Source organism: Pleuronectes platessa, chromosome 19, assembly GCF_947347685.1.
Source record: "Pleuronectes platessa chromosome 19, fPlePla1.1, whole genome shotgun sequence".
NCBI lineage: Eukaryota > Metazoa > Chordata > Actinopteri > Pleuronectiformes > Pleuronectidae > Pleuronectes > Pleuronectes platessa.
In genome coordinates, this window is record NC_070644.1 from 17,751,339 (window position 1) to 17,777,297 (window position 25,959).

The 25,959-nt window shown below is 41.3% G+C and overlaps 2 protein-coding genes across 2 annotated transcripts in view; one reads left to right on the plus strand and one right to left on the minus strand.

Annotated features, from left to right (window-relative positions):
• The first annotated feature begins 1,804 nt into the window (after positions 1–1,804).
• On the plus strand, positions 1,805–6,233 carry tmem267 (transmembrane protein 267). The gene is made up of 3 exons (XM_053410660.1): positions 1,805–1,845; positions 3,039–3,503; positions 3,766–6,233. Exons 2-3 carry the CDS (start codon positions 3,096–3,098, stop codon positions 4,099–4,101), a joined length of 744 nt encoding a protein of 247 aa, XP_053266635.1. The 5' UTR covers positions 1,805–1,845; positions 3,039–3,095; the 3' UTR covers positions 4,102–6,233.
• Positions 6,234–7,573: 1,340 nt separating this feature from the next.
• il11ra (interleukin 11 receptor, alpha) overlaps positions 7,574–25,959 on the minus strand; it is a 41,907-nt gene continuing 23,521 nt past the window's right edge. The window contains exons 2-12 of the mRNA XM_053410661.1: positions 20,446–20,542; positions 16,700–16,766; positions 16,446–16,612; positions 15,736–15,850; positions 15,357–15,520; positions 14,092–14,255; positions 13,589–13,733; positions 13,320–13,424; positions 12,168–12,270; positions 11,940–12,019; positions 7,574–11,042 (exon numbers count right to left, since the gene is read on the minus strand). Of these exons, the coding sequence (XP_053266636.1) occupies positions 11,941–12,019; positions 12,168–12,270; positions 13,320–13,424; positions 13,589–13,733; positions 14,092–14,255; positions 15,357–15,520; positions 15,736–15,850; positions 16,446–16,612; positions 16,700–16,766; positions 20,446–20,542 (1,206 nt within the window). The 3' untranslated portion in view covers positions 7,574–11,042; position 11,940. The remainder of the gene's footprint in view (positions 11,043–11,939; positions 12,020–12,167; positions 12,271–13,319; positions 13,425–13,588; positions 13,734–14,091; positions 14,256–15,356; positions 15,521–15,735; positions 15,851–16,445; positions 16,613–16,699; positions 16,767–20,445; positions 20,543–25,959) is intronic.

Genomic DNA, 25,959 nt, shown 5'->3' on the forward strand with positions numbered 1-25,959 from the left:
ATCCTCTTCATCCATTCGGGGGCATAAGGCCTCGATGAACTGCTTCCATCTGTCCTGGGCTTCATGTTGAGCCTCTCCCAGTGACAGACCAATCTCATAGTTATTTTTTGATTTTACATTAGTAGTATTAGTACATTAGTTTCTCATTTCTTCTACAATTATACAGTTTTTTTTATTCCCTGCTCTGGCCATAAAAAAATCATTTTTTCATACTATTTGAATGGAATCCATAAGATCCAGCAGCTCATTAGTTACTTGAGCTTTTACTTTTGTCAGTGATGTGTTTCATGGCTACTAAAGAGTCATTCTGATTCTCCCTTTGAATTATAAAGATTTTTCCCCAATGCCAGAAAACCACAGTGGAGATGAACCTTCAGACCCATGATATTATTAACTCTAACAACTTTATCTTATCTTTAATGTTCTGTCACAGCTGTAAACTTGTTGCACAAATGTCATAGAAAAATGAAGTTCCTGGCTGTGGCCACTGGAGGGCAGCAGAGACCGTGCACTGTCTGTGGTGCTGAAACGTTCGAACACAGTTATTGTCACTGTGTCTGTCCATGGTGCTGAATTATTCCAACTTATCTCACAAATCAATGAAGGCCACAAGTCATTATTCTGATTACAACTCTTACTTTTGCTCTATGTGTCGGTCTTGTTGACGATGACGATCCCCTTCTCAGGGAAGCTCTCTTATCTCTGTTAGCTCTCCTTATTTACATCTACCTTATTTTCTACAGTCAGTAGTAGTGGCGATGCTACTACAAGATCTTAACTCATCAGGATTAGATATCTATTCTCATCTGAAGTACAGTATATCAAATTCATTAAATCAGGCCAAACCTCTTTTGCAATGTATGAGGCTACACTGGTGCAGGTAAAAATACAGTATCAACTAAAAACGGTGTCATTAAAGGTTCAGTGTGTAAGATTTAGGTGAAACGGAGCTATTGAATATATTGTTGTTTACTTGACCCTAGAGTTTGTCCAAACTAAACAATTTTTGAGGTTTGAGGACAACTGAAGCTTTCATCAGGTTCTCTGTCATGTTTGGAAGGAGAGGGTGAGGTGAGAGGTATTCAGCTGCAACATGACACTTCACCACTAGATTTCACTAGTGTATACACACTAAAGACAAGTGTAAAAACTATACATGTTGAAAACCGCCCTCTCTTCCACTCAGGCTGTATTTACCCATATCCTTAGGTGGATATTATTCTTAGGATTAAATTCTTCATTTTTAAATATAGTAATGTTTCCAATTTCCTGTCATCACACTCGAACCTGCTAAAAGACAAAGAAATGGAAACAGTCTCCCAGCCATCCTGGACATTTACCACCATCATCATCAAGGACCACAGCCATCCAGCACAGAGACTGTTCACTGTGTTACCATCTGGCAGGAGGTGCAGGAGCAGCACCACCAATAGATTCTACCATCAGAACATCACACCGGACTGAGGAACAGCTTCTACCATCAGGACATCAGGCTTCTGAAGTTACACAGCAGCCTGTTTGCACTTTAATTGGAAAAAATGTGAAACAGCTGTTACACACACATACACACTCCATACAGTTCATTTAATGTATATAGTTTTAGTTATGTATTGTATTTGACTTTCTTATATTAAGATCTTTCTGAATTATTTTTAATTTTGACCCTGTGTTAACTTGCACATGACAAATGAAACATGAAACTCAAATTCATTGTGTTTCTCTGTTGTTCCTATATCCCGGCTGTTCCTCTCTTGACCTGAGGGTGGCAGCAGAGCCTTCACCCGTTAACCCTGACAGAATACACCAGAGAAGAAGTGTGGGTGACAGCGGATGCAGGGAGATGTGGTGAGTGTCTTTGTGTTTATTCATAAAAACCACAACAAAACGATAATTTACCAGAAAACAGTTTAATAACGTGTTTTAACGTCACGTGACGCGTGTCGTGCAATGGAATTTAGCGGTGTTAGCTTAGCAAGCTGCTAATTAGCTGCTGTCCGCCAACACAAAGCAGCAGCAGCAGCAGCATCTGTCACTGCTAGCCGGTTAGCTCTGAGCTAGCCATTAGCCTCATCTGTCACTGCTAGCCGGTTAGCCGGTTAGCTTTGAGCTAGCTGTTAGCCCCATAGATGCTGGTGTTTTTTGAAGAAGATGAGCGATGAAGAATAATGAATGACATTAAAACAGAGCTAACCCCAGTTAGCATGCTAACCTTCACCTGGAGCTGTATGCAGATGCAAACTTCACCAGCAGCTACTTCCTGTTTCATACTGAGGATCTAGAACGTTTCTTCCTTCAGGAGATGGAGGACTTGTTGTGGATTCAGATGTCACGTGACTCTGTCCTACATTTCACAGTGTTGCGTGAGAAACAGAATCTGATTTAAATTCATCTGTGGATTCACACCATGAAAACACTGTGTCCTCTCCATCAGGTTAAACAAGGAGTCAACCAGCTGCATCTTAAACCTCTAGACCACAAATCAATCTATCTATCAATCAATCAATCTATCTATCTATCTATCTATCTATATATCTGTCCACATTTCTATCCATCTATCCATCTATCTATCTATCTATCTATCTATCTATCTATCTATCTATCTATCCACATATCTATCTATCTATCTATCAGTCCACATATCTATCTATCTATCTATCTATCTATCTATATATCTATCCACATATCTATCTATCTCCCTGTCTTCCATTTATCTTGGTTAATCAAATTCATTAGACTTGAACGTGGAAGTGATATATTTCCTCTCAACTCAGCCCTGATGTAATGTAACTCATGGTGTAATTTACTGCCCTCCTGTGGCTGCATGTGTCTCATCTCCCTGGAAGCTGTGTCTCAATTGATGTACTTTTATACCCACTTGGTAGTTTGAGTGCATTACAATCTGGATTTTCCTTAAAACTGTCAAGATGAGAGTAAAACAGGATGAATGATTCTCCCCCTCAACGATCGCCATCTTGGCCTCATAGCAGAGGAAAGATGGTGACGCCCTCATTAATCCCTCCCCTTCCTTCCTCCTCCAGTCTACCTGAATCTTTTTGACCTTCAGTGGCGATTGGCCCCCACAGCCGTCTGTCAAAATGCAAGGATTCTACTCCAAGCTCGACTCCTCCCCCTCCTCGTCCCCGCTGCTGGGCCTGGGCCTGAGGGGCGAAGGGGCCCCTGTCCCCCTCAGCCTGGCTGTGGAGACAGAGAAAGCTCAGGCCCTCCTACAGACTTTCAGCTCCGCCTCCCTGCTGGCGTCTGCAGGACTCGGGATGTTCTGCGTGGTGGCCGACCACGCCCTCCAGATGTCGGTGATCCAGAACCACCTGTGGCTGCGCGCCACCCTGGACAACGCCACACACGGATTGGTGGGCCTGTGGTCGTGGGCTGTTGTTATTGGCCTGAGGAAAAAGAGCGATCTGTACGAGGTGCTTCTGGCTGGTCTGCTGGCGTCGATCATAGACCTGGACCACTTCTACATGGCTGGATCCCTGTCACTCAAGGTAAGAGCGCCACTTTTAATCATACTTCTTTATTCAATATGTTTTTTACATGTGAAACCTTTTACAGAATAAGAGCCACAAGAAATGTGATGAAAATCAAGCAAAGTCTTGATCGTTATTTGACATTTTCTTACATTTCTGCAGAACTCTTGCAATAAATGTTTGAAGTATTGATATTTGTATATTAAGGATTGATTTCCTCGGACCAAAGAACAAGTTTCAAAGTATTTACGGCTGATTCCTTGTCCCTGTTTCCTTCCAGGCTGCCGTGTCTCTCCCTCAGCGTCCTCCGCTCCATTGCTCCTCTCTCATCCCCGTGCTCTGTCTGTCCCTCCGCTTCCTCATGTGGATCGGACGCCTCAAAGACGCTTGGTGCTCCCTGCCCTGGATGATTTTCATCTCGATGGCCACGCACCACGTCCGGGATGCCGTGCGCCACGGGCTGTGGCTGTGTCCCTTCGGCCACACGGCACCGATCCCCTACTGGCTCTACATCAGCACCACGGCCACGCTCCCTCACCTGTGTTCGGTGCTCATGTATCTCACAGGGACCAGGGATGTGATCTCCACCAAACACGGGGTGGCCATTGACGTTTAGAGGTCACTGACTCACCAGTGTAGTCTTGTGCTGATCCCGTGAGGATAAAACTGTGAGAAACAACTTTTACCTACTTGAAATAACTGGAGGATGTTCGTGACTTAAGTTTCGTTGAAATTGTATTTGAAAGATTTTTGCTGGAAGGACAAATCAATCTTTTTCTGATTTATTTGCTGGATGAAGAAACGGTTGCTGTGAGATGAAGAAGAAAAAGATTGGAACAAATCAACTTTTCAAAATCAGGTGTCAATCACGTTTTTCGTTTTTCTCTGCTGCTCTTCAATAACTGTCTCTGACCTTTAAAGCTTTGAGGCATCGTTCAGCAGAGACTTTGTTGATGGCTGCTCATCGTTATCAACACGAGGGACTCGAACTTACAAGCGTTCACATCACGTCTTGTGCCCCTGAACTCTTAAACACCTTCACTACCACGAGCATCCTCGTCCTTACTCGAGGAAAAGTCAACCAAAGGTCAACAACAGGTCAACCACAGGCTGCTGGAGCCTGCACGTGGTGTCAGCAGTGTCACTCTCACCACATTTACTCCACTGTGCTTTGAAACTTCTTCGTCTGCCATTTAGCAGTGAAAGTCAATATACTTTAAAAGAACATATAAAAACCAACATAAAACAACAACAATCATCTGTGACTTTCACTTAATCTCCGATCGAGCTGTAACAGGAGCCAGTTTCTGCTCCTCTGAGTTGCAGCAGCGGTTTTCAGTGCCAAACGTTTCAGATGTACGATGATTGTGTTTCTTGACCTGGTGTTTACTCCTTGTTTCTTTATGACTTTACAGCATCTTGACTGGATTTAGCTTTGTTTGATTTAGCTGGAAACACACGTCCTCATTCTAAGGGAGAGGAGGGGGAATTATTCCACTTTTATGATGCGCTGTTGAAGATGCTTTACATTTCTTTCTGGATTCTTACTTTGTAAAACAATTCTTTGTCCACTTTTAAACAGGAAGCTCCATCATCATGTGAATCTACGGATTTGGCTCAGTTGCTGCAGCAAAAGTGAAATTATGACAAATTATTTCTGAAGCTTTTAAGATAATTTAAAGTTCAACTCAGCAGATTCTTGTGGAATTATTCTAAACATTCAAGGGAGTAACTTTTAAAATAGTGTGTTCATTAAAGTAATACCTACATATTACATGTTAACTTGCTGTATGTGACCTGTTGCTATTTTCTTCTTATGCTACTGTACTTAAATGATAATGTACAGTAGAGTCGACATGTTGGAATTCTTAATTGGCTTTTCAGTGATGAGGGATGTCATTCATTAATATTATAAATCACTAACACACAGCTGAAATCAATACACACACTTTTAGATGTAGACTGATCACACACGCATTCTTAAACAGTAGTGTTAATACTTATTTTTAATTAGTACACAACAATATGTAATCCACTGTATTTAATGGGTTTTAGAGGCTTGTACTATTTGAATGTACATGATTGAATTATAAAATGGCCAATTCTGTCCAACTGATACAATTTTACGTTGAAAACTTCTCAAATCTGAGACTAAATTTTTTTTTAATATCCATCAGATTATTTAGTTTTTCTCTTAAAGCTGTTGTAGTGATGCTTTTTGTTCGCTAGGTGGCGGCAGTGAGCTGTAGTGATTCGCGATTACTTTCACTTTTGATAACTCAATATATTTTCTCTCTGTGGAGTCTGTGCTCAGATAGAAATGGTACATGATATTAAGTTAAGAATTTTTATTTATATATATATATATTGTTGTTTGGGTGTTTTATGGGTTTGCTTTTCTTATTTTTTTCCGCACTTTAATCTTTATTTAAATGAGTTATGACTTATTTTAATTATCATGTTACAGTGGAATTATGCAAACGCAGTTCAAAGCAGAAGTTATAGAACGGACATGTGTCACCTTCACTTGTGTCATTCACTGTCAAATACAATCTCATTCTCTGCTGCTTATTTTTTACCATGTGACCTTTATTGATGCAATATTACGTTGGATTTTGCACATTTTATGTTATTTATTTGTCGTTTGTTTTTTTCCAGTTTTGTTTTTCATCTGGAGAAAATGTGAATAGCTTGAAGATTTCACGCAGTGTTCTTTTTATCTCAATAAAATCTATCATGTATATATTCCGTGGGTTTGCATTAATTTGCACAGTGGATTTAAACTTTATAATGAATCGAAATGAGACTTTCAACCAGGTTTCTACCAGTTAATGTTTTTGCTATAAGTAGAAAAGGTGCTGAAGTGTAATAATTCTTTTCACGAACATAAACAAACAGTTATTGGCAGGAAATGGTGAATAAAGCAAAAAAAACTCATGTTTAAATCCAAAGTTACATGTTAAAGGACTTTGTAAAATGTAAGTTCAGGTTTATTACTTAAGATATGTTGCTCTCTCCAGCCACACCTCACCCTGCACAGAACAATAACACATATTCTTATCAGGTTGTGAAGAACATGAAGTTCAAGCAACAGTGATAAGCTGCCTGAGTCATTGTGATGACAGGCTGTTTATCTCAGTCATGTGTGTGTGTGTGTGTGTGTGTTATGTTTAAAAGAAGAAGAAACTTTCTCTCAGTGAGGAAGTTCGAGTTGATTTCATAAGCATCAAGTGCAGTTTCCATCTACATGAACATGTTGTTTCCAGATTCACTTTTAGGTCACTGTGACCTTTGACCTTCGAGCACTGAAAGCAAATCACATCGTCTTCAAGTCCAAGTGACCACTGAGTCTGTGTTGGTGTCACATTCAAGAGGCCAAAATCATGTTTTCTGAGGCCCCTTTGACCTTTGACCACCAAAATCCAACCAGTGAGTCCAAGTGAATATTTGTACCTAATTTAAAAGCACCAGAAAATGTATCTACACGAACAGACACTAAGCAAATGTCCATAAATAACCAAAACACACTTCACTCTGCTTGTGTTTGTCTGGATGTTTTCTCCACTGTTATCCAGAAGAAGAAGCAGCCAAAGATTCGTAAGCGAAGATCTCCTCGTCTACAAAGACACAGAAGTCGTCCACCTGACAGAACAGCCGAGGTCCCTGGACTTCATTAGCTGAACTCTGCATGACAACGTGTTGGCAATATGGGAAGTGGAGCCCCGAACGCCGGAGCAGTTTCCGACCAGTTGTACGTCTTAAAGGCCTCTTTCACAAAGACAACAAAAGGCAGCTTGAGCATTTGGGATTCATCAGACTCTGTCACAGTCAGATAATGGAAACTCTCCAGGAAGACGCTGCCACGAGAAGCGACGTCCTCCAGGCGAAATGTGGTCTTCACCCGCAAGCTCGAAGGATCCCGACAACGTGACAGAGACAAGAAGGAGCGTCTCCATCAATGGCTCATTTGTTCCGAGGCCACTTGCACCATTGTTTTAAATGTTCCGGACACCAGACAGTTGACATTACAACCGATGCCACAGACGGAGGAAGAGGCAGGAAAGCAAAGAGGTTTCAGAAGTTACAAGTTGTGATAAAATAGTCTTTATTTCACAGAAACATACAAAGACGGGGAGAAAAAAAACAAGCAGCTTATAGTGAAATCTGTCGTACACATGAAGCAAAAAAAAAAAAAAAAAAAAAAAGACTATGTACATCTGAGAATGGACGCCTGAGTGTAATTTGAGTCGTAAGAACTAAAACCAGCAGAGGCTCCATCTGCTGTCACATAATGCAGAGGATCATGGAGAAGACAGAGGAAAAACCACAAGTGCATTCACACAAACAGAAAATGATACAGAAGTGAAAGAGAAAGACAAAATTAGAAGAACATTAAACTCAATGTGAAGGTTGGTCGATATTTAATTTTATCTTAAAAAAATCTTTTAGGGAGAATTCTCGTCTTTTTTTTTTGCTATTTAAATTGTAAAAAAATTATATTCTGGTTACAGAAAGTCTGAATTTTTGATTAAAAAAAATAGCTCTCTTAATTTAGCAATTAATAAAGTACAGTATAAAAGTATTTTATTTTAAAGATTGTCTAGATACCCTGTTTAAACACCCATCTAAACTTTATCTACCTTTTCAAAGTAAGATAAAACCAAATGGTTTTGCTTTCTGTGTGAGAGTTGAGACAGGAAAAAAATAAAGATCGATTTGTGGTTCATCTGAAAACAAAAGACGTGAAGGAAGGGGAACAGTGAACTTTAGGAACACACGTTGGACGAAGATGAATTCAGACATAACACATTGTCCATACAGTAAATGTACAGTAACAACAGCTTCATATAACTGGGGAGAAAAGACACAAACACACAACAGGGGGACGTTTCTGCAGACATGGATTATTTTCAGTCGGTAGATGTTTTTCATCGTGTCACGTAAAATAATTTGCATTGAAATGTTACAGAATTTACTGTATTCTTAAAAAACGTACATGATATAATCTGAATTCGAATAACTACACAAAATAAGTTTTGTTTCTACCTGTGACGATGTTGTTTTTGTTGTTAACAGGATTACACAAAAACTACCAAACCAATTTCCACCAAACTGCGTGAAGAGAGATTTGTGCTAATCTACCGACTGAGTTAAACCATGTGTGTGAAACAATCCCAAAGACAACGTTTTTTTTCTCTACATATAAACATCACGTATAACATACATATGTACTTTTTTTTTTTAAAGTGTGATATACAATAATATACAAAAAAAAAGCTTCAACTGGATTCATGCATAATATGTCGAGCTAGCTTGAGAGAACATACAGTCGTCAAACTGGAAAGAGTCCGACGTATATGCACCTTGTGTTTCTGATACAAACTACACAATCTGTCCATCTGAAAAACCTACACAGCTTTGGATCAACAGAGCATAGAACAGCCGGACCGACAGAAACAAGAGGAGGAAATAAATGTTTTAATGAAAACCACGAACACTGAACTGTAAGTCTTTCATACAGTGAAACCATGGAGTGTATATAAAGATGGATAATAAAACATTCTGTATCCAGGTGCTGCCATCTTGCGTTTTGTCATTGGTGTGATGGGAATTATCTAAATTGACTGAAAACACATTTGAGAAAAAATGGATTTAACGTATATTTTTGTAAGCAGGGTTTCTGACCGATACTGCAGCCAGCCACCAGGGGGTGATCAAGATAAGCTGCTACGTCGTCCATCTTTAAAAACAACCACCCAGAAACCTAGAGTCGCTCTTGTCAAGTCTCCGTCTCAGTGCTCGTCTCGTGCACACGCCCACACACACACACAACCATGCTCGACTTTCAAAGTGGAAGCCGGACAGTTCAGTATTTTGTGAGTCCTGTTCTTTGCCGTGTCACCTTAACTCTAACTTTAACCCAGGTCTAAACTTTAACTGCAGCTGTTCATTCTTATTGATTCTATGTCAATGCCCCGACTTTTTATTTCATCCTAAACTTCACCAAACGTGCAAGGAATCACGTCAGCAAACCCCCCCCCCCCCCCCATCAACATTCACCCTTACACACTGGATCCTAAAATGGTCTCGAGGCAGTAAATTATATTGTGGCCATACTTTTTCTTTGATTAATAAAATAGCTGATTAACTTAATTTATTTAATGTTGTAATGAGGACAACGAACTGAAACAGGCTTTTCCTCAAATTTCAAATCTTTTAAACTTAATATCTGTGGAATTAGGAAAACAAACAATTTGAAAACCTCCTCTTGGACGATGCAGAATTATTATTTGCTTTGGATTTTGACTATTTAGTTTAAGTGATGACTATTTATATGATGATAGCGAAAAATAACCAGATTTGATTCAATTTGACTGAGTCTAAATTCTATCCATAAGTAGAGGCTGTTTAATCTCTTTGAGAAAAAAACGACATTAAACCATTTTCAAAGAAAGAAGTAATTGTTTCTTTGGAGTCTAGTATTAAAGTATTAGTTGAATATCTATATTCTAATATTCTCTGACTAACTACTGAAGTAATGTGGTCATGCTGGTGCTCTGTGACAGGCCCGTATCTCTTCTCTGATCTCTTTCTGCTCGTGTGTGTCTTTTCTTCACACACATTCAGGAACAGTGGATGGATTGATAGAAAAAGAGGTATAACAAAAACAAAACAAAGTGACGCGTACTAATGACATCAAGACAATTAAAACAAGCATGTCATGCAACATGTAAAAATCATTTGTCGTAAAATGAAATATAGTCTAAATAACCCGGGCCACCCACCCTGGACCTTATGCTCCGTGTCCACCCCCCCTCAGGTCAGGAGCGGGGGACAGGTCGTCTCCTGCCCCCTCAGCTGAAACCATAATGCCCGTAGTTGCTGCTTTTGGCATCAGACGCACACAGAGACTTGTTAAGCTTCCTTCACAGCGTTGAGTCGGTCGGTGTAGTAACGGACACACATTAATCTGAATCTCCAAAAAAATAAAATACAAAACAAGAAAGTGAGGAGTTCTGGGTTCGGGGGGGAAAAAAGCAAGTTGTCCCACAAAGAAAATAAAATCTTCTGTTCTCCTGTTTGGCAGCTGCACTTCCTGTAATCATTTGTTACCTAAAAGTTTCAACGGTTAAAAAAAAACAAGGTCAGCCCCCCCTCTCCCTGAACGGGTCGAGGAGTCAGTCCACCTGAAGCAGCGTCGGTTGTGAGTGAACTGGATTGTCCTGGTGCAGCGTCCCTCCCACAGTCTGTGGAGGCGTGAGCTGCAGTGAAGCAAGCGAGGACACGTTTTCTGTGTCCCCCCCCGTGGACAGTGGAAGTGGAGTCGGCTGATGCATTCTGGGAAGTGCAGTCAGGTGTAAGCATTGAATGTGTCCAGGAAAAATCCTGCACATGTGATTTGTGCAAAAACCCTTCAGTCAGCTTGTATACACTCTGCAGCTCCGTGTGTGTGTTTGTCCCTGTCGTCCTGGATCAAGGATGGACTCGGACGCAGCCTGGTTCTTGTTGTGAGGAGCCCTAGAACGGGCCGATGATGGGAAGATCCTTGAAATCAACCTGGAGGAGGAGGAGAGGAGAGGAAGGAGGTCAGGAAGGAGGGAGAGTGAAAAAGCTAATTTAAAAAACATGTATATTTAGCATTGTCTTGAGAGAGCAAATATTTAAATAACAGAGCAGGATGAGATATATGAAGGCATATTGACAGGGTTATAATCTGTGTGTGTGTGTGTGTCTGTGTGTGTGTGTGTGTGTGTGTGTGTGTGTGTGTGTGTGTGTGTGTGTGTGTGTGTGTGTGTGTGTGTGTGTGTATGTTAGACTTATAATCACAAGTTGGCTGGACATCTGAAGAGTTGTTAGAATGTTGTTTATAGCAGCACTTTGAACCGTTTCAGTTTTTACTTAGGCAGAGGATCGCTGAACTTTTTTCTCACTGGCTTTGCTCCCAGTTTAGAGCATTTTGTGGTCGTTGACATAAATCTGAAAGAAGCTACACTTAATTGGGATTTTAATTATCTTCACCACACCCCTCGAGAGATCTAAAACTATCTGCACAAACCACACGCAGCTTTCAGCGAGAACATATTCACTACATCTGCGCACTGAAACAAATGTGGAGCTGGAATGGCACTGAGTAGAACACATACCTCCGCCCAGGCCAAACAGGCCTCTTATGAAACCACATTTTAAATTTGAATCGGCACCAGTTCTCCAAAAAAAAAAATGACTTATTCATCAAGATCCATAAAGTATTGTCTGAGAAATCGAAAGAAATGTGGAAAAATGCATTGGTCATAAAATAATTCCTGGATCTGCCCCCTGAACGAATTCCCTCCCGGCTCTTGCCTCATTCCTCCACAACATGTTTTAGAATTTGAACTCCTTGGTCGAGTTAAAAAAATGACTTGTGTGTGTTTGTGTTTGTGTTTTGTCTGTGTGTGTGTGTGTGTGTCTTACATTAGATTGGCATGGACTTCATATTGACCATAGAGGTGAGTTCCTGTTTGGTCACGGGATCACTCCGCCCCTGCCTCACCCTGGAAATATAGAAAAAGTAAAGTGAAAAAAAGAAATGCCCCAAACAATCGTTCCAAGAGACACTGACCACAAAACTGCAGCTTGAGGATGTGGGATGTGTGTGCGTGTGTGCATGTGTGTCTGTGTGTGTGTGTGTGTGTGTCTTACCACACGACATAGATGAGGGAGGGGACGGTGATGAGGATGACCACGGAGAACAAAACCAGCAAAATCACCAAACCCAAATTACCTTCTTCTTCAATCACAGGATCTGGGTGGGGACAGGGAGGAAGAGGACGACACGGGAGGTCAAGGACACGAGCGGAGAGACGGGGACGAGCAGATCATTTGAAGACGGAGACGTGAACGTGTGGTGAAACGAAGAGAAGCAAATATAGACGAGGAAGGAAGTCTCAGCGGAATGAAAGAGAGTTCACACACTTTCATCCCCATGTGCTTTTTCGCGAGGATCAAAAAATAAAATAAAATGTATGTGTGTGTTCTGGGATTTAATCACTCTCTGGGGAGAAGTTAATTTTAAATCCGCCATTATAGCTTTCACACAAACATCTATTTATCGTGCTGCGGGGAGTAAACAAGTTGCTTTCACACACATTCAAACAACTGAACATTGTTCTGAACAGTAAAACAAAGCAGGAACACAGTCACACATCAACAATAAAATGTTTAAAAAAACAACAAAACTTATTTTGGTATTTAGAGGATTTTAAAAAACAAAGAAGAGAAGATTTAAGAGCCCAAATGCAAATGACAGCAAGAATAAAAGATGACATCTGGTTCGCAGAAGACGTGCTAAAAGAAATGTGACGGCTTTTTACTCCACTGCCCAGAATGTGTGTGTTTGTCTCCTGCTATATACTGTGTGTGTGTGTGTGTGTGTTAACCAGTGTGTCCTGCATGTGTCTTTACCACATGTTTGTGAGGTGCTATGTACTTAACATTTCACCCAGGGAACTCTTATACACCCTGCAGGCACAATTTACTGCAATTAGATGCAATTTGGTGATGAAGCCACTGTAGAGTCTGACCAGAATAACAGTAAATAACGTCTTCCTGGAGATTTTTGCTCTATTAACATCTGATGCTGCTTCTTTCTGCCAAAAATAATGAGGTTACAAAACATACTTGTGCTGCTGTTTAATTAAATATATTCCTGTGGTTCAGTTCATCACGCTAAAACCTTCTCTAAAGAGATAAATGTATATATGTGTGTTGTGATTGTTTGTTCTAGCAGGACATCAGCTCCTGAGTAAAATCACATTCCACAACTATCATCTGAAGAAACAGAAGGAATCTCACTGTGTGTTTTTGCAGTCGAGGTCTCAAGCTTCGTGTTGAAGGGATCAACATTGTCTGATAATGTTTCCTCTGAGTCCTCGGGGGGGTCAGTCGAGGTGGTGTAGGCTGTAGTTCAAACACACACACACACACACACAGAGATCTGATTAGACACATATCTTTTGATACTCATGATCTAATCCATCTGCTGTCTCTCTTGAATCAACTGAGATTGACTCGATCTGAATAGTAATTTTCAAATCAGAGTATTTGTGAATTTTCATTCTGACCTTCCCAGGGCCGGATGAGAAGCAGGGGACTCCATTCACTCCACTGGCTCTCTGTGTCCAGCTCGTCGCGGGTTCGAATCTGCACCTGGTGCAGGTGGCCAGCCAGGGCGTCTAACACCACAACTGGACTCTCCTCCGAGTAGATCTGACCGAAGAGAGCAGCGGTTAAAAGAAAGAAAGGTTGTTTTTATTGGTAAACAAAAGCTTTTGTTTTTTATTTCCATTACTAAATGAATTTGTTAAAACAAACAAAAACAGGCATTTGATATGATACAAAAATGTTCAGTAATTACTTGATTTGATGAGATTTAAATTCTGATTCACAAGAATTTAACAAAATCATGAATTAATCATAAATACATCATGATGATCACTTCTCCTTTAATATGAGATTTCCACTTTAGAACCCCAGGTTTCCAACAATCCATCTCAAGCTTAATGCTCAGCTCTGACCCAGACTGCCCTCGCTTCAGCACTGAGATGAAACCTTCTGGCTGACTCACCTCGGACCAGTACACAGAGCCCTGCGGCCTGTATCTGATGTGGAACACCAGGGGAAACGCAACCTCCTCCGGCCAGGAGGAGGGAACCTTCCAGGAGACGTTCAGCCTCTTTGGATAACCTTCTAGTGCCTTCACCATCAAGGCCTCTGGAGGGTCTGGCTTCACTGCGAGGAGAGAATAGAAAGAAAACTCATTTCTATTGGGTTGGCTTGGTATCTAAAAAACGAGAGGAGCACCAGAGGGTAGAAAGTTGCAGACTTCATTCAAAAAGACCTACTCATTAATTATCCTTCTCATTAATCCTGTTCCACACACTGTTGTATCTCTATTTATTCATGCATATTCACACAGCTATTTCAATAAGGAAGCAGAGGCGGAGAACAGTGGTGAGAAGGAACACCAGCCTCCGACAGTGAGAGGACAAAGAACGTGTAGACAGAGAAGCAGCAAAACAAGATAATTGAGGTCGTTATATCAGGACAGAAAGGGAACGGTCACACAAGCAGTCAGGGAGAATTATGTGCAGCATTAAACGCCTGACATGTTGTGTGTATGTGTTTTATGTGTGTACAGGAGAATCTTTCAGTGATCGAAAGTACATGTAAATATGTAATGTACTGAAGTAAAAGATTGGAGGTACTTTTCCTTGAGGAATTCATTTTTTTATTTTACTAAAATCTGCAGGGAAATAATGTATTTATACGCTCAGTCAATGTATGATGTAAAATTACAATAGTTACAATAAGCGTGACATTTGCTGCAGAGTCAGATTCTGAGTGCAGTTGTATCTGTCATGAGTATTTCAATATTGCAGTGTTTGCACATTTCCACTAACTAGTATAAAACTTCAGCACTTTTTTACTTCAAAGAAAACTTGATCAAATACCCGTCCATCTGTTTTTAATGAAACAAATGTGTGTATCGCTTTTATTCTAAAGACAAAGAGGAGACAATGGAGGAGCTATTGAAGTAAAAAAGACATCCCTCTGAAGTTGAGCTCTTTTCAAAAGCTATTTCAAATAAGTGTAACGTTACAACTGGAAATAAAATAATAGCAGAGACGGGGCCAAAAGAATTGAAAGCCAATCTCAATAGTAGGTTTTGAGTTACGCAGCAGCCAGTTCCAGTAGCGCTGAATATGAAGACAAGATAAAACTGTAACATGATCAACCTCTGGCGGAAAATCACCACCGTGCTTCAGAGACATCAATGTGACAGTAAGCCATTCACATGTGTGTGTGCGTGTGTGTTTCACATGATCTTACATAGCTTGTTTAGCTTGACGATGTGATATGTGGTAATGGACCCCAGGGCGTTGGTCTCCGTGACTCTCAGAGTGTGCATGGTCTGCCAGAAGGCGGGTTGGTCTACATCACAACGCTTGCGGGCGACATCCAGGACACACGGCCTCCACTCGGCCCCCTTGCCCCTGGACAACAGGACAAAACACGTTGAAGTATTTCACTTATTCTGTCGTGTTAAAGTGTGTTATGCTCAGGGGAAGGAAAGCACCTTTAAGACGGGAAACAGAGAAGGTTAGACTCGCACACTCTGTGGGACGTGTGCTATATTTAGCGTCTACGTGTTTGATTTGTGTGTGTGACCTTGGACGTCGGTGTTTCAGTTGCAATAAGCGGCTCTTACTTGAAGGAGGCGTTGTACTGGGCTGGCAGGAAGGTCCTCACCGAGTTCACCCAGGAGCAGCGCACGTGTGTGTGATTGGGCACTCGACAGGAAACACTCAGCAGCCCGGGGGAATCTGGGAAATGCAAGTCAGACAGCATTCACTTTCAGGACCATGGGGGGGGGGTACATGTTTTAGAGCCCTTTAAGATGTTTCTATGTATGTCTGTGTCCCTTTTATATCAAACCAAACTATTTTAGAAGAAGCTTTGCAAGTTCCATGTAAAACAAATCCCTGTCCCCCGAAAGGAAGTCCGCTCAGGGAGCCGCTTCCCGTTTGGAACAGTGACAGGAAGTGGACGGCTTTGTCCGTGTGGGGACCTGTGACTTTCTCCTGATTATCACTGCGGCAACTAGATGTCTTCTTACAGCCACAATAAATTAATGAATTCAAATGGACACAAGAAAATTGCCAAGAGATGCGAATGTTAGAGTTAAAAGAAACAGAAACTTATTTAATACTTTTACGCTGAACTATCCAAAGAAGTGAAATGAACTGTGAGGGACTGGGACTGAAAAGAGAATCCACGAGACAAGACAGAATGATTGAGTACCACGTCCAATGACAACTCCCTACGTCTTCCTGTTCGGGCTTTAATCCTGCTGATATCGTGTAGTCTGTCCCCCGGGTATTAAAGAGACACTTTGAGCCAAGTCACAACAAAACTTACGACCAAGCCGGAGCTTTGCAGAGTGAAGGAGCAGCCCTCTGTTATCGTAGCAGCTGTAGATGCCCTGTGCCGAGTGGTCGACCTGCAGCAGGACCAAGGTGCCGTTGGATGTCACTTCGTGCCACGGCAGCGCGGAGCTGTGGTTGAGATGCCACACCACAGGCATCCTGGTTGGGAACAACAGAGACTTCAGTTATTGCGCTTCGAATTAAAAACACCTTCAAGGCCCACAGGCCGAAGTTTTCATTCCTTACCTGATTTGCGACTTCCCGCATGCCAGTGTCACATTCGACTCCAAGTGCCCGTACTGCACGCCTGACACTGCAAACACAGACACCGCATAAAATATTAAAGCTCATGTCGTCTGGCTTACAGTATCTGCACACTGCTCAATATGACATGCCGTGTGTCTGCCTGTATTCATGTGAATTAAGCACTCGTTATTTACAGCAGGCTCAGCAGCAGGCTCAGCACTATGACAATAACAAGACCATACAAGGTGAGGGAGCCACAGCCGGAGGAGACTTTGGCACCGAGTACAAAGCTGCTGCACTGTTGGTTCTGTATAAAGTTTATTATTATTACCACTACAATAAAACCACGATGCATCAGTAAATATCCTTCAGGGGAGCTGATCCCACTGAGGATCAACACACGTGTTTGTCAGTTTGTAAAAACCGTATTAATGATTTTTCCTCGTTGTCTGTTTACAAAGTAAAGTTCACTGACTCCAGAAGATATAAAGACAATCTCCAAACCCCCGGCCCTTTCACTAAACTAAACCAAACTAACCTAAAGTGCATCCTGTTCACTCTTCATTGTATTTCTCATCTGCATATGGAGCTAACTTAAAGATGTGATGCCCTAAATCACTTATAGTGACATCTAGCCATTCAAATAGCTTCAGGTTTATTTAATACTCTCTGTAATCCTGAAAACACATTTCAGACGTGTTATCTTCAAACCTATAGGCACATAAAACCAAATCTAACTCCACGGTGAAATGGCCAATCGATGTTTGAGCAGAGTGATGACTAATTAAGGAATAAAAAAACAAATTAGATGGGTGTTGGTTTAGTGAGTAAAACAACAATTTTATATTAATCAAGGAAGAGATAGAAGTCATGTAACTGAACTGGAAGGCAGTGCACATTTTAAAGGAACACTAAGTGCAGTGTAAACCTAAACAAATATTTGTGGTGATTTGCTAAGTTGATATACTATCTGCCATATGGGAATGTATGTGCCTGCATGTTTGACTTGGCCACCACTTATATGAGAGCTGGCTTCAGCAGTAGATGCGGTGTGGAATAAAAACATCACATGCCCGTTTGCCACGAACACACCTTGATTAATTCTCAGCCTCAATCCCTCAGGCGTGCATACACCCTGCTGGCCTCCCCGGCCCTGGTAACACACTATCTGTCCCGGGGGTTGTGTTGTATCTCGCTTCATGTTTTCCACACACACAGCCCTCTCTATCTTCTCTCCTCGCTCTTTATAAATCCGAAAGGGGTCAAAGTGATGACCTCAAATATTTTGCCGGGTCTTAAAAATGTCATCACCTTCGACTCATGAGGCTCAAGAGGCCCCGGTAGGTGGAGAAGAAGCATATTGAGGATGTTTTTTATTTGATTTGCTGTATCGGTATATTTATATTAATTTTGCCTTGCTGCAATAACCTCGTGTGCACTTCAGGGACCATTTGAGTTAATCCTTAAATCAATTTTACACATACTTGACTTGCAGGCCTTTTTCTTGTTTACGCCGACACCTTGAGTTTCGCTTTTCTGGCCTTTCTGGCCGTACTACTGCTTTTTTAGTGGCGGCACAGACACGATTTTGTGTTTATGCACAAAGAGTCTTATGCATGAAGAGAAGACACTGAAGGGAACTTTTTTATATATATATATAAATAAGCTACGTGAAGTGTTTTGAAGACAGCTGCTATTTGGTTCACTATTAACAAACCAGTTTGACATTAGAAAGACACAAACGTTTATTTTTACTTCTGCCAAGGAGGATTATCTTTTCATCCCTGTCCGTTTGTATGTTGGTTGGTTTGATTGGAAGCAGGATTCTTCAGAAACTACCAGACAACTTTCTACGGAACTTGCTGGAGGGACCCATTTTATTTTGAGTACAGACTCAGGATTTTCTTTCCACTTTCCTGAACAAAGCTTTCTTACAACATTTTCCTTGATTTCTGAGAGATTAATTCATAATCTAAATCAGGCTCATGGTCTGATATCTGTGAGTGTGTGACAGTTGGTGCAGCTTGATTTAATTTAAGGGGACTGTTGGGCCTTTGCAGAGGAATGCGTTCTACCCTTAGCTATTAAAATTGAGAAGTGAAGCCAAAAGAGAGCGCACCAGAAATGTCTGTTATAATTTCCCCTCATTGTGGGACTGAAGAATTGGATTTGTTTGAAGTATTTTCTATGAATTTGTTTTCTTGACTTAATTGGCTTTCTGTTCAAAAGTGAAACTGATTAATCATAATTGTTTAAATACATTGACTTGGGATCTTTGATGACAGATAATTCATTAACTGCAGGTGCAATGTTTTCATATAAACAGACCACATGTGAAGACTCACTGTTGACTGAGGCTTCACAAAGAGAACGAGGCCAAAAATCATCAGGGGTCTCAATTTAGAGATTTAAATGTGAAACACTGAAGAGAGTCAAACTTCAAATGGAAGCCTCTGCAAACTTCTTCCCTTTCTTATTCACAGTCGAACATAAGTGAGCTAACCACGAGTTGAGTGAGACTCTCCCAGGTACAAATAGACCTGAAGCCAAATTGTTGCTCTTGCGTTTGGAAAATATAAATTTTGATATCAAACAGATTCATCACTAAGCCCCAAATTGTTTTAGAGAGACAGAAACCCTCAACCAGACAACTACAGTAAATCAAAGCTCCAAGATAAAAAAAATTTCCATATAAATTGAATGAATCATTATTTTCATATCATCAAAATCTTTCTATCTTATAAGTTCACCCTCTCTGTCAATCTTTTGCAATCTTTTTTATTCATTCTCTCTTTGACCAGATTTTCTTTTTTCCCTTTAACCAAACACACACCGTACACACAGATACTCCCCCCTTCGCCTGTTTCTGTGTGTGTGTGTGTGTGTGTGTGTGTGTCTGTGAGTGTGCGTGCATGTGTTACTTGGGGCCTTGGTGCAGTGCAAAGACTTTGCTGCTCTGAATGTGTGTATTCATGTTTTATTGGCAGTGAAGTACATTATTCCCCAAACCCGCAGCGTTCCACTCATATCTGATTCTGCCTTTGGCAAGAGGGCCCCCCTGCACACACACACAAAAACCCACACACATATGCATTTAGGTACATATACCCGCACACTCTAATGCACACAGGAAGGCTGCAAGTTTCTTCTGACATTGAAATCAGATGGCAGGCAGCACAGAAATTGCAAGCCTGGTGAAACTCAGTACTTTCCAAACAAAGAAAAAAGAACCATGGAGCTGCTGCAGGGTAGAACTAATGGGAAGGGAAAAGTCTGACAGTCTCACTCTGAGTGCTGAGGGTGTGTATTTTAACTGCTGGAGTGATTAATTTGTCTAATTTTAGAAAGAAGTAATAGAGAGGGTAAAAGAGACAGAGACGGGAGATAATAGAGTGGAAACAGACAGAAAGAAGATTTCTTAATGTCATACAGATCCCAGAAAGGGGGTAAAACGCAATTTCAACAATAGATGTCTTGTTTGCTGAGAGCAAAATGGCTTTTCAACAAGAATTAGGATCTCTGATTGTGATTTTGCGTGTATCCAGATTTTATTCCAGTAAGTACTTTGAATCCAGAGAAGTCAACAACATCAAACATATTACAAACAGGAATCTGTGCAATGGAAACCGTGTGTGCACATGTGTGTGTGTGGTGCGTGGCTGTGCATTCGTGCATTGGAGAAATGTCATTTTTGTTATTTGCATTTATACAGTGTGTATGTGTGTGTGTGTGTGTGTGTGTTTTACCTTCATCAGTCCGAATCTGAGCCCAACTAGGATGCAGCGACCAGGACAGAAACCAGATGACTGTCAGACACACAGGACTGGACAAAAGGCCTGGCATCTAGAAATGGAGAGGAAGAGAGAAAGAGGAACAGTGATTAGTTGTTGTTCTTAAGCCTCACTGTTTTTCATCATCATTAGCATCATCTCGACAAATGTGTATAGAACGAAAAATGTAATTTCTTCGGTCATTTTCCTCACTTTAGCAATGGCAAACCAAAGTAAAGGCTGCTTGGTAACAACAGGTAATCACGTCACAAATGAAGCCAGCTTTTTTCGTTAGTACGACAAAATAAGTCCTAAAAATGGAAATTCAACGGTGGAGAAAATTGGTAGCTTCTCTCTCACACTAGTTATAAAATTTAAAATACTCTGAGAAATGCTATTTTTGTTTCCACCGGCTTTACTTTTCCTAGACTCTCTGGGAAAAGTAAAGTCTTAGTACTACTTGGAAAACTGATCCACTCTCCAGTCTTGTGCCGTAAAACCACTGAACACATTTCCCTATTTAAACGAACCAGCAGAAGATGGATGTATAAAAGTGCATTATACTATAAACTAGTGATGGAACCATGGGGAGCGAGACATGGAACATATATGGAACTGACTTTCCATCTCTCCTGCTAAAGTTCAATACCATAAAACAAATGAATTACTCTCCCCTGCGGTCATGACATGTGTCAGGAAGTTATGAGAGTTTGATTTGATGCTGCAGATATTTTTATCCCCAGGGAGCATTCATGACAGACAGCCCTATGCATAACTGTACTGTGTGTGTGTGATGTGTTTGCGTCCAAGTGTTTAAACACACATACACACACTCACACACACACACAGTTTGCTCTTATCCAAGTCCATCAATGTGCCCTCTGGCTGATGTAATATAGAAAATCAAAACATAAACAGATAGTGGAAACGGCTGTGTGAGAGAGGCTAAATAAGGGTCTGTGATCAGGATAAAGAGGGAAAGTGGAGGAAAGTGTACGAGAGACTGAACACCTGATGCCAAACACTCTCACGGTATCTTATCTCTGGTGTCACTTCTCTTTATGGAGCTGAACGTGTGATGTCCTCACAATACCGACAAACGGGGTCGCAGAAAGTTTGAGACCCTTCGCTTTCGATCACATCAGAAAAGGTCCCCACCCTCAAAAAAACTTGTTCTCTGAGCTCAGTAGTGGAAAAAAACCACAGTGGTTTCTCACACACATGCAAAAGCTCTAATCTGGACCAAATTAAACTGCTTGATGTATTTTGATGTTTCTGAAAAGTGAGCAATGAAGTCTACTTTACACAAAATGACAAAACAGACATACAAAGCCAAAATCTGCGAGTCTGCACAAGATAGGAATAAATATAAAGGAGCACACCCTCAAACAGGCAGATGGGAGCAAAGGAAAAGTGCAGGAAAAAGCATGAATGAGTATCTGACAGTCCAAAGTTCTTGTTGGATTAAATACGTCAATAATTTATGACTATTCATCACCCTACTTTGCATTTGAACAGTTCCATGTCGTGTTTCTAGAGAAACCAAGTCGGACCTTTACTGACTAAGACAGTCTGGTGTGATTCACAAGAATCAGAAACAGCCCCTGACTCTTTTTTTGTTTTATTTGTAGTTCTCATTCTCTGGATTTCTTTCGATGTCAAAAACAGCTTTGCTTCAATATAAGAAACTGGGGGATGAGTGATGAGCTGGAGGTGGAGAGTCACTGACTGTGACAGGGATTCTTAAAGCCGGCTAAAAATAAACACACAATGTACACAGAGAGGAGAGCAGGCAAACAAATCAAATGTTGCATGAATTTACGATATTCAAGCCTCAATTCATTTTATTATATGTATTCTCATCGATTCGGTTTCATTTAACCTCTAATTACCACTTCACCCTCCAGTTACCGTCCATGAAGGGTTCACACTGACTTCTTCTAAATGAAGCGAGATTTGCAGACACATTGTACGTGTACCGACAGGATGTTCGTTCGCTGTCAGCTTACTGTTATTTACTTGTCATTCTTCGTTGTAAGTGCTTTCTATGGAGCGGCAGAGGAAAAACCTAAACAAAGTTTATTTTAAAGACTGACGAGTTGAGTCCTGCAGCACTGACACCTTCTCCAGTGGTCACAGACAAAACACACTGAAGCTAAAGACGGTTTATGTCGTTATTACTGACAGGCAGCAAGAAACTGAAATAATACGCTGGAGGAGATGTCTGATCAAACTCCGACACAGAGACAATACATCTGTTTTGAACCCACGTTCATTCTTGGGAAATATGTGCACCCAAATCTGGGAAACTTTAGCTTTACCTTGTAGGGACCAAATTTGAAGAACTACCGTGGAAGAACTACAATTGTGTGGTTCTCTGCCTCTATGTAAGCATGAGGTCACACAGCCAAACAGCTCATCGTGTTTGTTTAAACCACAACAATAACATAATAAACATTTCATACAAACAACGAGGTGCTATGTTTGGCTCATACATGTGCGACGAGGCCGCCGACGTCTAAACATTGGTGACAAAGCGTTGGGTAATTGGGAGTCAGGGAGTACAACTACCGTCGGTCAACGTTGGGTTCTGTTTAATGGTTTGGTTCTGAGTCATTTAATGAGGGTGATAGTGGGACAGTTGTGTGAGTCAAACTGGACAAAGACTTCTGGTTTGATATACAGGAGGCCGGCAATCAAAAAAGAGAGAGAGAGAGAAATATCGACGTACAGTGAAGGGCAACAAGCACCTGCGACGTATGACGGGCATCAAACACCCGGGGCTTTTGTTCCCTTTGTAAAACCACACCCGCAGCCTCAGGATACACCACCGTGCTTTTAATCAAAGTAAACACAACTCACTGGAAAAGCAGAGTATCCCTTTCTCTCGCTGCTCAAAGCAACAAACTGAGTCAAGACCGATCAACTAAGCCTCTTTCATGGAACTAAGTCAAGTAAAGTCGCCAGGAACCAATGTCCTTTTGGTTTTACCTTCACCCATATTTGTTCTGCCTCATTGCACAAAGACTTGGACCCCACAGAATAAAACAAACCATTAAAAAAAAAACTGCACCACTGTGGGAAAAAGCACCAAGGCCCACTTATCGTCACATTTTTGGTCAATCTAAATCCCCCTGGCCTGACTTTCAGAACATATTAAAGCAATTTCAGAGCAAACTACACACGCAGCATGCACGCTACAAGATATGAAGAGTGTCTCAGTGTCTCAGTTTCCCATAAAGTGCTGCATATGTATCTGCCAACACAGAACAACAGAGGAGGAAAGTAGTCCAGTTGATATTAAGACACCAACAGAAAGTCGAATCCTCCTAAAAACGTCCAAGGACTTCTTCAGATGTATCGAGGGGAAGGGACGGACTATATTTCCACTGCTGTCTTCTGATATCACACGGCAGTGATACATTCACCACCGGGGCACTGTTCAGCTTCACACAGGGAACTCAGCAAATCCACATCTCGCCCGACTCCCCTCTCCTTCACTTGTTTACGTTCCCCCTTTTCTCTGTCCATCCCTCCCCTGAGGTTTTTCTACCCCCTCTTTGCATTCACTGCAGTTTCTACCAGCGACCCAGTGTGTTTACAGGACTGGTGAAGACATCACTACACATTGTGTTTAGACCCCCTGGTGGCTGGCTGCACTTTGAGTCGAATACCTCCTTCATGGCGATTGGTCAAGCGTGTGCCGCGGTGGGACCTTGACACCGCAGCTCCCCACACCACCATCCCTCCTGCGCAGTCTTGCAAAAGTAAAACACGTCTGTGTCTGTTTAAGGGCTGTTTCTTAAGCAAGCTACAAACTGTTGTTGGCTGCCTCGTAAATCTAATCCTGAGTGTTTGACACTCAAATCATTGAAACACAAAACAAAGGGGGTCTGCGATTTTTTTTTCTTCTAAAATGCCAGAAGTACAGCTATGATATCTGACTTTACATCTTGACGAGACTGTTATATTTACTGCCAAAAGGAACAAATGCCTCCAGCAATTCCTCAAGTGACTCAGCAGACAACATTTGCCAGATTTCCTAAATAGGTTAAGGGATTATTGATTCAAATGTTTTTTCAGCAAACTCTATCCTGATGATAAATCCCATGGACAGTGTCCACCACTTTCGGTCCGTGTCCCTTTCGTTTTCAGAGCTTAACCTTTTTTTCCCCGGCCATGTTTTCCATCCCTGCTAATGCCAGAATGTTCAAGGTTCAGTAAACATATTTGTGTCAGACTGTTCTAATGGATTACTCTCTCCCCTTTCCTGCTTCCCTCCGGAGTAACTAGCAACCAGAAAATGCAGGCTACATCTCCACGCTCCCACCACCCCGCACCCTTCCATTCTATCAATTCTCCTTTGCCTTCCCTTATCTCCCCTTCACCACCTTTATGGAGCTATTTTCTCCCTCCATGCCTGCTTGTGTTTTCCTGCACATGGCTCTTTACTTTCCATCTCTAATGTCAGACAGTGCAAAGTCCAGTAAAACATATTTGCACGAACATATCTAATGATCCTGCACTAAAACTTGGAAACGGTGCTGTTCCCTGAGAGCAAAGAGCTAAGCTGCCCTCGTGCCCCTGAGCAACACGTACCTGCTCGTACTCGTGTGTCAGATGACCTGTTGCCTCGAGTGTTTTTTTGTTTTTTTTCCTTCTCCTAACCCCGGCTGTGTTTGTGTGACCGTCTAGTTGGGAGGATTTTCAAAATGCAGCAGCATGTCAAGATTAACGAGCTCAGGATAGAACTCAAGAAATGTGGAGCTATTACGGCCGCATCAGCGGACCATCAAACCCGTGTATTTGATCTCAAACCGTATTCCCTCCGCCAAAGAAAATACCAAAACCAGGGGTCTTGAGTTAGATACCGTAAACTGAGGTAAACCTGATGTAAACTTGAGAATGTGGTTTTCATTTCCACCCCCTCGCCTTTTTATGTTCGAGGGGACAATTAGCCAGTTTTGTGTGACTGCAAGTCTCCAAATAGTTTCAGCAGTTTGAAGGAGTGCAAACACTTTGATCTGATATATCGGAGGGAAACAGCTGGAGGCTTCTGAGTTGAACAACAAAACGAGAGTACGCCTGTCTTTCATCCCTGTGCTGGCAGATTTAATCTGATTCTTCGGTAGAAGCTTTTAAAAATTAATGAGTAAGATATAAAAAAAAGAAGGGAAATAATATAAAAAAGATCTTCCAAAGGGAAACTGTTAGTTTGAGCTAATTTTCTCACTTAAAATATTAATTATTTTAATCAAATAGGGTTAAATCGATCCTGATTGGTTTTATCAGTCAAAAATTTGCAAAGACTTCTTCATCGACAGTCCAACAAAAGAAATCCCTGCTCTTACTTTTCACCATTCTCGTAGTATTTTCTGTAAGCAAGCGACCAGATGCCGAGTAGACAATCTGCTTCTCTCCTCATCTCCTCAGCAGCAGTGTAAAAGTGCTCAGTTTGGAGAAAGCCAAGTTCACAAATGTTTGTTATTT

Excerpts from the sequence above, each read along its gene's own strand:
- tmem267 (XM_053410660.1), top strand. The coding sequence starts at position 3,096 with ATGCAAGGATTCTACTCCAAGCTCGACTCCTCCCCCTCCTCGTCCCCG. Across the intron at positions 3,504-3,765 it reads CTGGATCCCTGTCACTCAAG|GCTGCCGTGTCTCTCCCTCA; the intron begins GTAAGAGCGCCA and ends GTTTCCTTCCAG.